Raw genomic sequence first — 15427 nt, forward strand, 5'->3', positions numbered from 1 at the left:
AAAAATGAGTACATATAAATTGCAAAGGAAAATTTTCGGGTGCTAATAATAAAATTATTTCAAATATTCATTTATTTGGCCAAATTTCTATTAAATATATTCATCGAACAGGTGTCCGTGCTAAATATTCCTATGAGCAATCAATAATTAACAAGTAAAAATACACACCTCATCCAAGTGGGAATAATTCATTTGCGACCAATCACGACAAAGGAATATTTGTGGAAAGTGAATTTCAATATTCTCGATAAACGTGTCCAATTCATTTACAGTGGCTCCTTTTAAAATTTATTTCTCATTGTTATTATAATCCATAATGTTACGCTTATTGAAGCCATTGTCAAAACGAACCACATTATCCTACATTAATTATTAGTTCTTAATTATTAAACTGTCATTTTGATCAAAATTAAAATACAGAGTATATAAAACGATTTATTTACACATAAATACCTTTCCCATTTTGGTCGCGTTGAATCCACAACGTAGAATATGCCATGCAAATTGTTTTCTCGCAAATATTCCTTGCTTCTATATTTCAGGCTTGTACACAGTTATGATATTCACAGTTTATATACGTACTTCATTATAATTTTCAAAATTAGCAAATGCAAAAGCAGACTCTAACGGCTAATGCCTAACGTTAAAATACGTTTACTGCATTTGTATTTAACTTGTTAGATTATATATAAATGACAAATGTATGTACGACATATACTGCATCGCGTGTATTCGTGGACACACGATTTTTATCGTTATGGCCATCGGAATTATATATTGTTTTGATTAATTAATATGGAGAGAAACAGTGTGTGTGTGTGTGATTTATTAATTATTCAATGAACAGATTCGAACAAACGATCATGCAATATGAAATTATACCGACATTATGCCGAGAAAAAAATTATAAACTTGATAAACAGGTTGAACAAAAATCACATAATATATGATAAACAAATAAAAAAAAAAAATCAGATCAAATCGATATAATATATTTTTTTAATTAATATTAATTAACATATTGATTATAATTTAAAACGCTTCACGCGTAACGAAAAATATTAATAATTATTTTATTTCATATAATACTTCTAATAAAAACTAATCCGTATGAAAATTTGTAATTATGAAGAACCTTTTATCTTCCAAATGTGTTTCTACGCTTATCAATGTAAAACCAATTCCCGATGTCGGCGTATCGAATATTCTCACCCATTGGGATCCCTTTTTTATCCTTATCTTTCGCAGATAATCGTTGATAAAAAAAACACTTCCCGTCGTTTCCGATTTCACGGAATATTGTTTCGAGATATAAGTTATCCCAGTTGTTTCTTGTCATTTACGAATCACCCATCTCGCGTAGAAACACAAACATCTCTGGTTCTTCATGCCCGCCGCTTTATTTTTTTAGACCACCCTCTTACAGCCGACATATGCATGCATGCCGACTTTATGTTGCTTCTTAGCTGCCGAACGCAAATGACAGTTCGCAAATGACGTTCGACGGGTGTAAATCACCCTGCGCGCATCCTTCCCTCTGCCCGATAAGGTTTCAGGCGACGTCCCCCTCGCAATACGGCAATAGACATTTATTATTTAATTTCAGGCTTGTCTCGCAAAATTATAAAAAATACAAATTGTACGTGAATGAAAAAGATTAATTGCAACAGATGAAAATGATAAAAGGAATAAAGTGGACACAATTGGATATAATTGAATAAATTATGGGAAAAGAACGATACAAATTATGTTCGTTATCTTTTAGAAAATTGGAAAAAGAATCACTGACGGAGACAAACTTATTATCCTACGAATAATTTCTAATCATTGCAAGATCATTGATGAAAATGTGATATCGCTGTTCTCCCGCTGCTTGAAATCTGTCTATTAAAGTCACACAACTGCACCGAAATAACTGCATTAATGCAGGCAGGACAAAAATGTGGGCCGATCGCTTTTGTCAAACACGTCTGACGTATGGCCCAAGAAAATACTTCGGGGAAAGAAGAAGAAGAAGAACCGGCGCTATTCTTGCGACCAGGTGTGAGCTTGTAACGCCAATGTAAATATACAACACTTACGCCATTCCGACGGAGGCTCTTCGGAAACTATTAACGTATCCCGCCTTGTCTCGCATCCCCCGCCTCACTTTTGTGTTTCGACTCATTTCTCGGCTACTTGTACGTGTTTTGATCTTCAGAAACTATAAACCGCCCGCTTTATTAACGACGCGCTACGACGGATGAATCCCCGGCGTCGAAACCCCGGCATTATCCCCGACGGGATCGGGAACGACATCAATCGCGCGTTAATACTAAATGGCAATCCTTCAAAATTATTTCGGTACCCATCCCGCCGCGCTACTCACAGAAAACGATATTTCATCATTCACTACAAGAGAGGAGAAATAGACTATCGTTTATATATTGTGAAAAGTAGACAAATTAAATGATCCAAAGAGCGTGTGTTTTGCAGAATACTTTTGAATTTTTAATCTTTCAAAATAATTTTGGAAAAATTCGAGAATTATTCTCTCTTATCTCGTCATATTTGAAACATACACATTAGCATAATATAATTAAATATTAATTGCAAAATAGAAGAAAAAGATTGCTTTAAAGTGTAACTTGTCGCGATGCTTGATGATAATTCATCGAGTATATAGATTTTTTGTCTCTTCGCTATGACAAGATCGAGCGACAAGCGATTTCTGACAAATTTTGGCGCGGCACGCAATATATGCATGCTGTAGATACGCATTCATCGAGACACACACACACACATTCGAAAGCGTGTACGTGACTTCTGTACATTCACATTCTCGTGAATCGAGCCCGACTTGTTTATCATGATCGGAAGCTGAAAAGTCGAGTTGTTCGCTAAGAGCGAAAAGGAGAGCGGGGGCTGGCACTTCATTAGGCAATAATGTATCACGCTGATCGCGATAGGGAATGTTGAATTTTTTATTCGCTCGCGTTACAAGATAAATAGTATACAAACTAATAGGAAAGAACACTCACTTTGATTATGTAGTACATCTTCTTAATTAGACTGTTTGACGGCAAAAAATCATCGTCGAGATAGAAGTTGAGAACGCAACGGTTGAAACGGAGATAAATAAAAGCTTAAAATGATTGCGTATTTCTCTATCGATATGTTACTTAATCATCTTACTTGCTGACGCAAGCAATTGTTCGATCATTAGAGTGAACCGTTAAATCCTTGAATCACAGAATATTGTTTGCGGCAATTATGATCCCGCTGATTGCAAGATAATTAGTCGGCTTGTTTCATTCAGCTGACGTGCGAACGCGAATAGCGCTGAAATTTAGAGAAAAAGCCGATGGAATATTTGTACGTTTCTTTAGTTTCAGAATAAATAACGATAAGCAGCTGTGATAGCGTCAGCATATTACATAGAACGCATATTAATGCGCGCATCAATGCGTACATTCATTTTTACAACAACGATTTAATTATTATCTCTAGATTAGTATAAAAAATTTCTGCCTTAAAGCAATTTACTAAAGTTTTTTTAACGTAAATAGCTCAGAAGTCATTTATATCTGAAGATTAAAGAGCAATTTTGTTGTTGCCATTTTTTTCGAGTATCATCTCTCATATTTCTGATTAAAGAAATTTCCGAACAATCTGTTTGATGAATATATTCGTACAAAACTTATATAACTGGCAATAAAAAGTGGAGCTGTTAAAGTCCTAGAAAATAAATTGAAAGAATGAAAGAAATTTTTATAACATTTCCCAATTGTTGATGTCTGATTGTAACGCTTTCTTCGTTCGTTACATAAATCATTTTTTACTCAGACCTTTTTAAAGCCATTCGTTATGTATGCAGGAATATTCGTCCGAATGCGTAGGTGAGCGGGGATCATCAGGTGCGAGCGGAGACGCACCCCTTTTTAAGTATTTCGGTGGCTTACAGTGATGTCGTTTTTCGGCGATAGCGTAGGTCGAATCGACGAGACGAACCGATGATGAACCGAGTTAAAATCTCGCGTAAATCCCTGTCGTACGCGTGTCTGCATACGCACACGCGCGCATACGCCGCGGCACGATTGTGCTGGTGTTTCGTGCGCGTAGCAAAGCGAGGGAGTCTCGAAGGCGGTCTTTAGTTTCGGTTAAGCATTCGTCGAAGAGAGAATACATCTCACTCTCGTCTCCACCTACGTCGCTTTTCTCCGCCGAGTCACGCCGGGCGCGCGAGATTTCGGCTTCTTCCGGCTTAAAGTTTTAGCATCCACCCACACCATCGTTCACCGGGAGGGAGAGCGTCGCTCAAAGGACTTCCGTTCACCAAACAATATGAGCCGTCGTCATTTCGAGATCGAACTGGGTCAGAATTGCGAAAGAGTTTGGCGATGGAAATCCGGGAAATCTAAGAACGGTGCACAAGGATCTAGATTGGAGTAAACAGGAAAATGTGAAAATCGCGACTCGTTTTCCCTTTACGTGTTACGCGATATTGCGCGTGATGTGAACGTTGAAGTGATTTATCATCGTCCACGGCCAGTTTCTCGTGTTTTTTATGAGACCTCATCAATGGATAGGTCTTATCAAGATCCATGGTGCATTCGCAGGGACGGTAATACTCGAGGATTCCTCTAGTCAGAGCAATGCCGATACAATTAGCGCGTTGATGATAATTGCCACCTCGTAACAGAGGAGAGAGAGTGCAAAGTGCAGCGAACGAGCGTAAGCGAATTATTTCCTCCGACTCGAGGGTGGTTTTGCATTCGTTTGTTTACTTGCACGCGCGCGCGATGAACGGACGAAAGAAAAAAGAGACGAGGAAAAGGGGTCTTACCATTCCGGAGACGCTAACAAGTAAGATATGTTTTGATCTTGCACGTAGAATAAAAAAATAAGTTTTTTATGTTTTACAAATTCGATGTAGACTCTTTCTCGAGAAAAGTATTACATCGCTGATGAATATTAATATCAAAAATAATAATTACGGTGCGAATTTATGAAAAAGGAAGGAGCAAGGTGTTTCTTGAAGGAAAATATACAATCTAATATTGTATCTTATTGTAATTAAATTAACGCTTATAAAGATTTGGAAGTTTGTTTTGATATACACGTTTGCTTGCGCTAGAAATCTTCAAAGCTTCTTTTGAGAAGTCTGAGTACACACGGCAGCTTGTTCCCCGTCTCATTGGGTTAATAGATTCGTGGAATGATCAAGAGTTGTCCAATTTGTATTCAAATTCAATTAGGTCTGTTGCATATAATTACCAAGAATCTACTAAATAACTGGTGATAACGATATAATTATTACTTCACAAATTATATTTGACTGTAAGAAATCATTGATTGCTAGAAATCGTTAAAGTGATAAGTGTTCTAGCGATGTTTCATAAAATAATACTATTTGAGATAAGTTTCAATGAGAATATTTCTATATATTGCATTTCTCTCTTTACTTTATTGCAAATTTTAAATAGGGATTATATTAACATTAAATAACATACAGATTACGTAATTATTTTAAAAATGAATAAAATATTCAATTGTTCCTATGGATTTTTACCTTTCATTTTTTATGAAAAACTTGGAGAAACTTTTTGATCAATTCAATAATTTATTGAGAGAATTATATGTATATCAAATATTATTGAAAGAACAAATTTGTATATATAAAAAAAACTAGTTGACAAGATAAGCAAGATCTATTAAACTTATCTATATCAAATAAGTTAGATATTCTTCTGAAAAGAAATTAGAAACGAATCCCGGTTTTCTCCTCTCTAGTCTTATCTCTAATATCGAGTACACTTTCGACCTTTCGATAAGTCTAGTTCAAGAAGATAACAGCATACGTACAGTTTGTAAGTTTAAAAAGAATGCCAAAACTAATTGACATTTTGTAATATCAGTTCTAATTATAACTTTGCTTTTGTAATTAATAATGAAATTTATTTTTAAAAACTTTTCTTCGATAATACGATTTCATTATTAACAGTAAATTCCTAATAAATTATTTTACTTATTAAATTTATCAGAATCTTTTAGAAAGTTTCATTGCTCGCAAATTATTCTGTTTATATTTATTTGTATTTGTATATTGTTTGACGAGCACCCCGCGATCCACCAAACTCATTTGACTCTTTCATGAATCGTACATTTAGGCGGGATGGGGCGTCCGCACATATAATGCCTCTATTGTAGTCTATAGGCCTGAATTTGCAAATAAACGCGTCTCAGTACACGTGGTTGCATTGAAATTTCCAAATTTATCGTCAACTACCACCATACAACCGAAAGACAATATGTCTGATTCAATTTGGATCGAATGTCACTATTGTCTGTTGTCTTTTTGTTCAATCAAAAGCTACCGCCAGCTTGCCAAATGGCTATTGTTAAGAAAATATACTACCCAGCTAAATATTTGAATTAGATATCTGTATCTAGAATTTTCATATCAATTTTGATGAAATTATTTTTCAAAAAAAAAATTGGCGATAATAGTTTTACGAATGAGATGTAAAATGGAGAGCATTTTGCAGATCAAAATGCGCGCTTTCTTCCAGTTATTTGAGTTCCGAAAAATTAGCGTGTTGCATGATTTTGCATTATATCATAATTATATACCGAAGGCATGTGTATCTCGCTGCGAAGCATAAACTAAAACAATTCTCCGCTAACTTTACTACGCCGATACTCACGCGTGCTATCGAGGGTCAGTCGGCGGAGCCAATAGTGGTCTCTAAGTCGCGCGTATAATGGCAAAGAGCAGAGGTCAGTAATAATGTAGTATAAATACGAAAATCACAATAATTGGAGCGGCATAATTGATTGCGGGCGACAGTTTTTAGAACGAAATTGTAAAAACGATACGCCGGAATTTTCCGGCGATCGCTCTTCTTTCGAAATGCGGTTTGCTGACGTCAAACGTCGGTGCATTGCCTTCGTTGAGGGAGGGATGAAGGGGAGACCATCTCCGCAGATGCATTTCTGTTATAACGCAATGCCTACGAATCGCTTTGCGTTGGCGTGCGCTTTATTTCAACGCCGCTCGCCGCGGCGAGCGGCTGACCATGCCGAATGCGCGACACCGATCTCGCTCGAGAAACGGACGATTTCATAAATACGGGAAATCGCTCTCTCAAGTAGCGGCGATACTTCGGCAGGCAAGGAATACGGGGCGATAATAGGTACACATAGCGAGACTCGTTGTCGGAGAGCGCTGACCGCAGAGATAACGCTCTGACCCGTTACAAGCTCCACGAGTACCAAATGAATGCCTTCACTGTCTCTATCTTCCTGTGCCCAATCCAAATATGCAGCCCTTTTTCTTCCCTAAGCTGCCCTTTACAGTCCGTTTGCGATGGTCCTGCGAATCCGACAGCGATCTCTTTGCTTCTCGGCGCTGACCGACGCCGCGGCGGCAAAACTCCGTCTGCCACTGAATTTGCATTAACGCAGAACACTGAAAATCTGCGCTGCATTTTTAATTCTTCATTTTTATATGATGTTTTATTTTAAGAATCATTCGAAAATAAAAAATGTCACAAGTGTCACCAAAAAATGTCGCAACTTTTTATCTTAAAACAGAAAAGATCTGTTTCTTTTTGCAACGTTACGTTTGTTTCTTTAGGGAACTTCAAGTAAATAAGAAATAATTTATTACCTTTTTTTTAGTTTGTCGATTCTGAAAGACACACATTGCAAAATTGAATTGTTATTATTGATTTTGATCAATAAATTTATTTCAATTTACAAATCACGATAAATGATATACTTTGCATAAACACAGCCGTAAATTATAAAAGACTTGTATTAATTTTATTATATTAAATCAAATATTTTGTAGAAAGCACTTAGGAATATTATTTAGTCACCGGAAAATGTAAATCCGCCACCGAAGAACATAAAGGATAATGTAACTAATCTTATTACACATTTTTCAGCAACCAACCATCCAGTCGGAGTGTCGACAGAATTACCGCTGATCGACAGCATCGAAATCACAGAATGCAAAAATCAACCGCACATTTGCGGAAATGAAGCAGCGTGTCGCAGCTTACCGGACAACAAATCGAAATGTGTGTGTCCGCACGATTTGACATTACCGACATCGGACTTAAAATGCCCACATCGTTCGATTGGTAAATATTCAATTATTGTATCGCAAATTATTTACGATGTAATAAAGACAAAATCGATATTGTGTATGCAATTAATGTGCAACATAATTTTCAATTCATAATGTGCAATAAAATTCATAATTTTTCAGTTCCTCCGTCGCCCCGACCTATACATAATATAATTCCACCGAAGTACAATAATGTTACAAATAGTACGAGTGAGCTACCGGAAGCTGAGCAGGTAATCTTTATTGCTTACAAAAATTCAAATATTGCACAATTAATGTCTGTTTAATCTGAGAATAAATTTGAAATCAATTTAAATTGATAAATATTTTTTTTATCGATGCAACAGGTGGAAGGGTCGTTATACAAAGTACCTGAAATAATAGGAATAGCTGTAACTTTCGTCATGGTAATAGTATTTTTATTCGGCATAGTGTACGCTGTGAAAAGACGAAGTCATGTCAAATCGCAGAGAAATTCTCTCGATGTAAGTCATCGTACTTTTGCATGAAAATAATATTAATCTTAAGACGATGTTATCATTTTTATGATATTATATTTTATCAAATCTTTTTATTAGGGAACTCCAATAAATCTGAAGAAGGGATTATTAGGGCATAAATACACGCTTAATCCCCAATACTTCACCTGCACGTCTCCGGAAGTTTTAATCATACAACGTGAAAGCCTTGTATTTCTGCATGACATCGGCGAGGGGTGTTTCGGAAAGGTTTACAAAGGTACGAAATCATATAAACTAATCAACAACTTATTTCAATACATTTTTGTGAAAAAATGAATAAATTATTAAGAATAAACTGAAAAGAATAGATTTTTGTGAGATTAGATGTCTAAAAATTGATTAAAAAATGTTTAATTAAATCTATCTTGATTTTCAATATACCAATGTTATTGTTAGAAAAGTAATCAAATACTTAATTTATTATAATTTCAGAAAATAAATTTTTGTCAACATTTTAATTTATAAAGTTTTTAATTTTATTTAATAATATTCAAAAATTCTTATAATAAAAACTTTTATAGGTGAATGGCACAATGGAGACACAAAAGAAATTGTCGCCATAAAAGTTTTAAAGGACACTGCAACACGCGAAACAGAAGAGGACTTTATGCGAGAAGTTGACATTATGTCCACGTTCGGTCATACGAACATTTTATCTTTGAAGGGCATGGTACTTCGAGATTCGAGAACGAATAATCCATGGATGGTGTTTGAATACATGCCATACGGCGATCTTGCCGAGGTATTGCGGGCAAGTACGCCGCAATTGAAATCGTTAAAACCTGGACTACAACCATTAACGAAGGTACTGTCGTATTACAAGGAGTAGTCATGATGTTTTTTTTTCAATACTTTGAATACGACGAACAGAGATTCCATATTGTGAAATTCTAATGTTTCTATCTTTACAGACAATACAAATGCCGTCGGTGCAATTTTATCGATAACTCAATAATGAAATATTTTTTATAGGATTCGCTGCATTGGATTTCGGTTCAGATTGCAGCCGGCATGACTTATTTGTCGGCGCAACGATTCGTGCATCGTGACCTGGCGTGTCGGAATTGTCTGGTGGGTTCAGGCTTAGTGGTGAAAATCGCTGATTTCGGCATGTCACGTGATATCTACACCTGCGACTATTACAAGATTGGAGGCTCGCGCCTGCTACCAGTCCGATGGATGTCACCGGAAAGCGTGATTTACGGGCGTTTCACGTTAGAAACTGACATCTGGAGTTTCGGCGTTGTTCTTTGGGAAGTTTTCTCATATGGCAAGCAGCCTTATTACGGCCACACAAACGAAGAAGTGAGAAATAAAGAATTTACGAATTACATATAAATTAAGTTTCTATTCAAACACATTTTCCAACATTTGTTTCAGGTTGTTAAACTCATACTTCAAGGAATTATGCTTATGCCGCCGGAGGAGTGTCCGCCTGTCATTTGCCAGATAATGCGCGACTGCTGGAAGACCGATCCGCGGGAACGAATTAAATTTCCCGACATCCTGGACAGATTGGAAAAAGCGGGCAAGTTGACCCAGCAAGAGACACTACCTAGACCACCACAAGGCCCGGTGACGATACGTACTCCAGACGTTTTGGATCCGGATGGTTACTTGCTTCCAGCGCCCACGACTCCTCGCGAATACCTGCAAGCTCTTCCAACTCTGACCATTTAATGACATATTTATATGGCAGCAATCTCGGAACTTCATCTCTCGAAGTGCGCATGAGTGAAGAGCGCGATATCGAAGAAATGTGTATATTATATTAAGAATGTACAGAAAGCTTAGAATACTAAAGCGTTCAAATGTCCACGAGATAGTATTAATGTCGTTTTTATGTCTTAGACTTATTTTTATGTATTAATATTTTGACAGTGTATCATATAATTTCGATAATTTAGATCTGCAGAGTAAATTTACAAATAAGATGCAAACAGAAACCAACAAAACATATGTTGCAAACAATTATGTATGTAAAATGATTCTTTCAAGCTTCAAAGAAGCGTGGATAGAAAGTATTTTTGATAATTTGTGCGTACTGTTAAGTTACTATTGAGCGTCATTATGTCTTATAATTAATAATTGTAATGATAATAGTATTGTAACTGGTTTTCATTATAAACTTTTAAGAAACATCGTTTTAATAATTAACATTTTTCTTTTTATTTCCTTTGACAAGCTTTTAGCAAGGGCAAGGATATCTTGTGTGATGAAACATCCTGTATATTACGCATTAAATTCCTTCAATATCGACAGAAATTCGAATATCTAAAAAGTGTCAAATTTTGACTATTCAAGCAACTAATTTTTCCAAAAACCAATTTTTTTTAATTTTTTACATGTGTCTTTAATAATTGTGGCTATTAATATGAATTTAATCACATGACTTGTATGCTGATTTCTCGCGATTCAATGGAAAAAAATGGTGCCGTCAGTAGATTTCACTTCCGCGGACAAAAAATATCAAATAAAACGAGCAAGAAACTATATAAAGAAAGAGATACGAAACAATTTAGCACCGAAATCTAAAAGATGATGAATTTTGATATAAAACAGATCCGTTTGACAGGTAATGCCTATTTTTTCATAGATTATTGTCGCTGTGATACTGCAGTCTTTTGTTTTGCAGATATCTTGTTTGTTTTGAGAAGAACGAAACGAGACGAGAGGCACAACAACGTTCGAAACATTCTCGATTCGCCGTTCGCACACAACCGCCTAACAATGACGACGAAGATATTCGAGGACTGCGTATTGCAGTCGATGCGATTTCCGCAGAAACTTTGGCAAATAGTGAACGCGTGCAAGACAGGGGCGATTCAATGGGGCGTGAACGGCAACACCATACTGCTCGATTACAAGAGATTCCAAGCGGAATACTTAGACGCCCGTCTGCCCATCTTTAAGACGAACAACATTACGAGTTTTATCAGACAACTGAACCTCTACGGTTTCCGCAAGGTAACGTTCCACGATCGCGAATCCTACCATCCGGACGTGCATGAGTTCGTACATGACAACTTTCGCGCGGATCGGATAGATCTGTTGTCCAAGGTGTGCCGGAAGACTTGTACAAAGGGCAAATATTTACATGATGTTGTGAAAAGTACGGAAGACAGTCCACGAAAAGAGGTGAACTCCGCATCGCGTTTAAAATTGTGTCAGGTACATCCATTAAATGTGAATTAGGCATTGAAAAAACAATCGATTTGTTCCTATGTAAAAAAAATTTATATGATTTTTGTTTGCGAAGCTGCAGTAAAAACAGCTACAAATCTTAATATAATTAATCATCAATTAATCAATCGATTACTTATTTTTTCAGATACTTTTTAAATAATTTATTCTGTTAATAAGAAACATTATTTTGTATTTAATTGTAATAATAAAATTTTACATTTTAAGCTGGCTTTGACAAAAACTTTGGAACAAATTACTGAGGAATATCGACGAAAAATTGATGAAAAAAGACCATTATTAACCCAGGATGCTACTCTAAAAAGAATAAAAACCTCTCAAGACACAGGTACAAATACTGAAACTGGTTTATTTAATAATTTACTACAATGTGTTAGATTGATAAAAAAACTTGTTCATTATTATATTAATCAATTATTCAAGTTAAGAAAAGAAAAGAAATGAATGTTTTTATCTAGTTAATATTACTAAAAGATTTTTGTATTATTTTCAATACTAATACATAATTATTACATCTGTAAAAATCACTAAAATATACCAACTTTTAATGAGGAAGAGAAAAAAGAAATCTTTTCGAACATAGGAATCAGTTGAAACTAATGATCTATTTCTGTAGTACATACTTATGGAAATTCGATCTTAGAAGAAAGAATGACTCATTCTACTCCATTCCATCAAATATCATAAGAACCCATCATAGTTTAAATTCTTAACATACTGTTTCAAAATCTTTATGTATTTAACAAATATTAATTATTATTGGTAAAAATAAATTTTGTTAGAAATTATTTTGATAATAATATACATAGAATATATATTTAAATATTAAATATAATATATTTTAAATGTAAAATATTAACAATTACATATTTTTCAGTTCCTGTCTTGTACAAGATTGAATTCAACAGTGTTCTAAACAGAAAACCTGCCATAAAGCGTGTTGCAAAATATTCAGCGTTTCTTCCCTCCAAATCTATTGATACATTTGATAAGAAAGAAATCCCATCCTCTTGGTATATCCATGCAATGGATAAAAATAGCATATGTTTCAAAATTTAAAACATTCATTAAAATCAAACTTCATTAAGTTCTTTCAAACATTATTTACAGTATAAAAGTATATTACAATCTTAATGTGATATTTTATCTATCAAACTATAAATTACGTTACATTAATATAATAATAATGACTATAAAATTGTCAATATAATTTAAAAAAATAATTGCTAAGATTATTATAACTTGTAAGACATATAGAACAGTAAGGCTTAATTTATTAATGTAGTGTAAAAGTTTATTTTAATAAAGCCTAAACAAAAGATTTTATTTTATAATAAAAAAATCAAAGCGAGCAGCTTTTTAATAAAGATATACAAACTGAACGTTTTAATTATTTTTTCGAATAATAAACCTTCCCACATATAAATTAAAAATAATGAACAGCATAAGAAGCGAAAAAGATAAGTAATGTGTGAAAATAAAGAACTCAGGATCGTGAAAATACAGAAACTCTGTTGTAATGTTTTTGTTAAGAATTTTATAAAATTACATAGAACATATTAGTTATCAATTTTTACTTGTACTAGGTTCAGATTGTTGATTATTTTTTCGTTTAATTTGTTCCATTTTATGTCTTTCTAAAAAACTTTTAAATAACTCCTCTTCTTTATCTTCTACTTTTTCATCTTCCTTGAAATCGTTTTCTGTTCCATCTTCGTCTTCACTCGATTCATTACATGCATGTTTTAGGTAGATTTCCGAGATCTCACGACCATTGTTAACTGCTGATACAAAAGGTACAGCTTCTCCCATTGCTTTCTTACTAGCCTTCTCTAATTGTTCCTTCTCTGTCTTTTTTCGCTCAGCTTCCCTCGCTGTTTTAATTTTTTCCCAATTCTTTTTGTAATCTCTTTAAGAACAAAGCAATTATTGGAAAAATTAGTATAATTTTTTAATCAACGTGCCCTTATATTTTTAAAGTATATAGTGTTACTTACGTTTCATATTCTTTCACAGCAGTGTCAACTAATTCCAGAAATTCGTCAATTCCAGCACCTGTTACTGCAGAAACGCCGCAGCACTGCAAGTGATTGTAAAATTCTTCAAGGGCTAATGCCATACTACGCGTTAAATTGCTAATGTAACCGCTTTCCATATCAAGTGCTTCTTGGAAGGCTTCAAAATCATGCATCCAGTCAATTGCATAAGTATGCTCAACAACATCAATCTAAAATAAATTAATTGTGCATTAAAATTTGATCTAAATTATTCAAAAACAATATACACATAAATATGACTATATAAATCTACTTACTTTATTCATGACTATGACAAAAGGTAATTTAGTTTTATAAAGTATAGAACAAGCATATAGCATGTTAGACATAAATGTGACGGGATTAACACTTCTCACAATATCAATTACATATATAATAACGGTTGGAAATTGAGATGCTAATGCTTCCGTTATAATTGAGCCACTGGCCGACCACGCAAAGACTTCAATTTGTCCTGGTGTATCCAAAATCACATAATTGTGTTCATTGCTAGCTTTATCAATAAGTTCAATGACTTGATGAAACTTTGTAGTAAAAAGATTTAAACTTGTAACTATGCCACCATTTGGACCCAAATTGTATTGCTTCATTACTTCTTTGTAATTCACTGTGTCTCTTATATCTGAAAGAAAGTATAGATTTTGTAAAGTACTGTTGTTGACTTGAAAATATAAAATTCATGCTAAGCTAGAAACATAATAATGAAAACAAAACAAAATGTGATGTGAAATATTGTTAAATCACTACCACATAAATCATATCACAATAATTACCTATATTAGCAGGATATGGAACCTCTCTACAAGCTGGATCTAAATTAATGACATATGGCTTTCCTATATTGTACAATCTAGAAACAAGTTTGGACACGAATGATGTTTTTCCAGCACCAGCCATTCCAAGTACAATAATACATGGTATTTTTCTTTCATTTGTACATTGCTTTTCTGTTGCAGATGTAGTACTCGAAGCAGCATTTGTTGCTTCTGCAATGTCGGAATTATCTTTGATTTCCGACATTGATAAATCTGTAAATTTAAAGATTTGTATAATATTTTCACCATTAACTAAGAATTTATTATGAATTAAAGATGTCAAGCAAAATGTCTTTTAATGTAATAATTAAAAATATATGAAGCATACAGAAAGCATTTAATTAAAAAGATAATCATATATAATTTATTATAGTACATATTTATTTTTCTCTTTTTATATAGCTTTAAAAAGCTAACCTAACATGTTAAATGTATATTTTTTTAAGTATTTTTAAATAACTTACGATTTATTCAAGTACCTGTTTAAAAATAGATTATTATTTTGCTATATGCAATGTTTTCACAGTCAAAATAATTTGAATTGAGTATCCTTTGTGTATATTTTCACTTATAATGTGCAGTCACACCAGGTCACACGACTGACATATTCAGATATTCAATACTAAGTTAGTAGGGTATCGTACACATGCGCAAGCTACGTATATACATGTGAGCTCCGCGCTTCGGCTAGCTTCAAACACTGGAAAAGAGCAG

The 15427-nt window shown here is 34.2% G+C and overlaps 3 protein-coding genes across 7 annotated transcripts; 2 read left to right on the forward strand and 1 right to left on the reverse strand.

Moving 5' to 3' along the window:
• The first annotated feature begins 1962 nt into the window (after positions 1-1962).
• Positions 1963-10790, forward strand: LOC105678901 (high affinity nerve growth factor receptor-like). Of its 2 annotated transcripts, none has more exons than XM_067348854.1 (8): positions 1963-2041; positions 7932-8129; positions 8258-8349; positions 8464-8601; positions 8695-8854; positions 9159-9442; positions 9610-9942; positions 10018-10790. In XM_067348854.1, the coding sequence occupies exons 1-8, from the start codon at positions 1978-1980 to the stop codon at positions 10315-10317; spliced, it is 1569 nt and encodes a 522-aa protein (XP_067204955.1). In that variant the 5' UTR covers positions 1963-1977; the 3' UTR covers positions 10318-10790. The 2 variants fall into 2 exon arrangements, with proteins under 2 accessions (XP_067204955.1, XP_012234031.2); XM_012378608.2 differs by lacking the exon at positions 1963-2041 and adding an exon at positions 4116-4845.
• A 117-nt stretch (positions 10791-10907) lies between these two features.
• LOC105678902 (heat shock factor protein 2-like) lies at positions 10908-14014 on the forward strand. Of its 3 annotated transcripts, XM_012378612.2 has the most exons (4): positions 10908-11212; positions 11273-11808; positions 12049-12169; positions 12719-14014. In XM_012378612.2, exons 1-4 carry the CDS (start codon positions 11176-11178, stop codon positions 12898-12900), a joined length of 876 nt encoding a protein of 291 aa, XP_012234035.1. In that variant the 5' UTR covers positions 10908-11175; the 3' UTR covers positions 12901-14014. The 3 variants fall into 3 exon arrangements, with proteins under 3 accessions (XP_012234035.1, XP_012234033.1, XP_012234034.1); XM_012378610.2 differs by having other exon boundaries at positions 10908-11808; XM_012378611.2 differs by having other exon boundaries at positions 10908-11775.
• On the reverse strand, positions 13334-15388 carry LOC105678659 (GPN-loop GTPase 1). 2 transcript variants are annotated; one of them, XM_012378161.2, is made up of 5 exons: positions 15193-15388; positions 14672-14926; positions 14156-14520; positions 13839-14068; positions 13334-13750 (listed from the first exon to the last, which is right to left on the reverse strand). In XM_012378161.2, exons 2-5 carry the CDS (start codon positions 14916-14918, stop codon positions 13408-13410), a joined length of 1185 nt encoding a protein of 394 aa, XP_012233584.1. In that variant the 5' UTR covers positions 14919-14926; positions 15193-15388; the 3' UTR covers positions 13334-13407. The 2 variants fall into 2 exon arrangements, with proteins under 2 accessions (XP_012233584.1, XP_012233583.1); XM_012378160.2 differs by having other exon boundaries at positions 15178-15385.
• Between the last annotated feature and the right edge of the window lie 39 nt (positions 15389-15427).

The sequence above is a fragment of the Linepithema humile genome, chromosome 2 (assembly GCF_040581485.1).
Source record: "Linepithema humile isolate Giens D197 chromosome 2, Lhum_UNIL_v1.0, whole genome shotgun sequence".
In the NCBI taxonomy this organism is placed as follows: domain Eukaryota; kingdom Metazoa; phylum Arthropoda; class Insecta; order Hymenoptera; family Formicidae; genus Linepithema; species Linepithema humile.

What these genes read in the sequence shown, in the direction of transcription:
- LOC105678901 (XM_067348854.1), top strand. Translation starts at nt 1,978, where the DNA reads ATGGCCCAAGAAAATACTTCGGGGAAAGAAGAAGAAGAAGAACCGGCG. An exon ending in AGCTACCGGAAGCTGAGCAG is followed by an intron (nt 8,350 to 8,463) that starts GTAATCTTTATT and finishes TCGATGCAACAG; the next exon opens with GTGGAAGGGTCGTTATACAA. An exon ending in CGCAGAGAAATTCTCTCGAT is followed by an intron (nt 8,602 to 8,694) that starts GTAAGTCATCGT and finishes TCTTTTTATTAG; the next exon opens with GGAACTCCAATAAATCTGAA.
- LOC105678902 (XM_012378610.2), top strand. Translation starts at nt 11,176, where the DNA reads ATGATGAATTTTGATATAAAACAGATCCGTTTGACAGGTAATGCCTAT. An exon ending in CGCGTTTAAAATTGTGTCAG is followed by an intron (nt 11,809 to 12,048) that starts GTACATCCATTA and finishes TTACATTTTAAG; the next exon opens with CTGGCTTTGACAAAAACTTT. An exon ending in AAAAACCTCTCAAGACACAG is followed by an intron (nt 12,170 to 12,718) that starts GTACAAATACTG and finishes CATATTTTTCAG; the next exon opens with TTCCTGTCTTGTACAAGATT.
- LOC105678659 (XM_012378161.2), bottom strand. Translation starts at nt 14,918, where the DNA reads ATGTCGGAAATCAAAGATAATTCCGACATTGCAGAAGCAACAAATGCT. An exon ending in TCCATATCCTGCTAATATAG is followed by an intron (nt 14,521 to 14,671) that starts GTAATTATTGTG and finishes ACTTTCTTTCAG; the next exon opens with ATATAAGAGACACAGTGAAT. An exon ending in TTGTCATAGTCATGAATAAA is followed by an intron (nt 14,069 to 14,155) that starts GTAAGTAGATTT and finishes AATTTATTTTAG; the next exon opens with ATTGATGTTGTTGAGCATAC.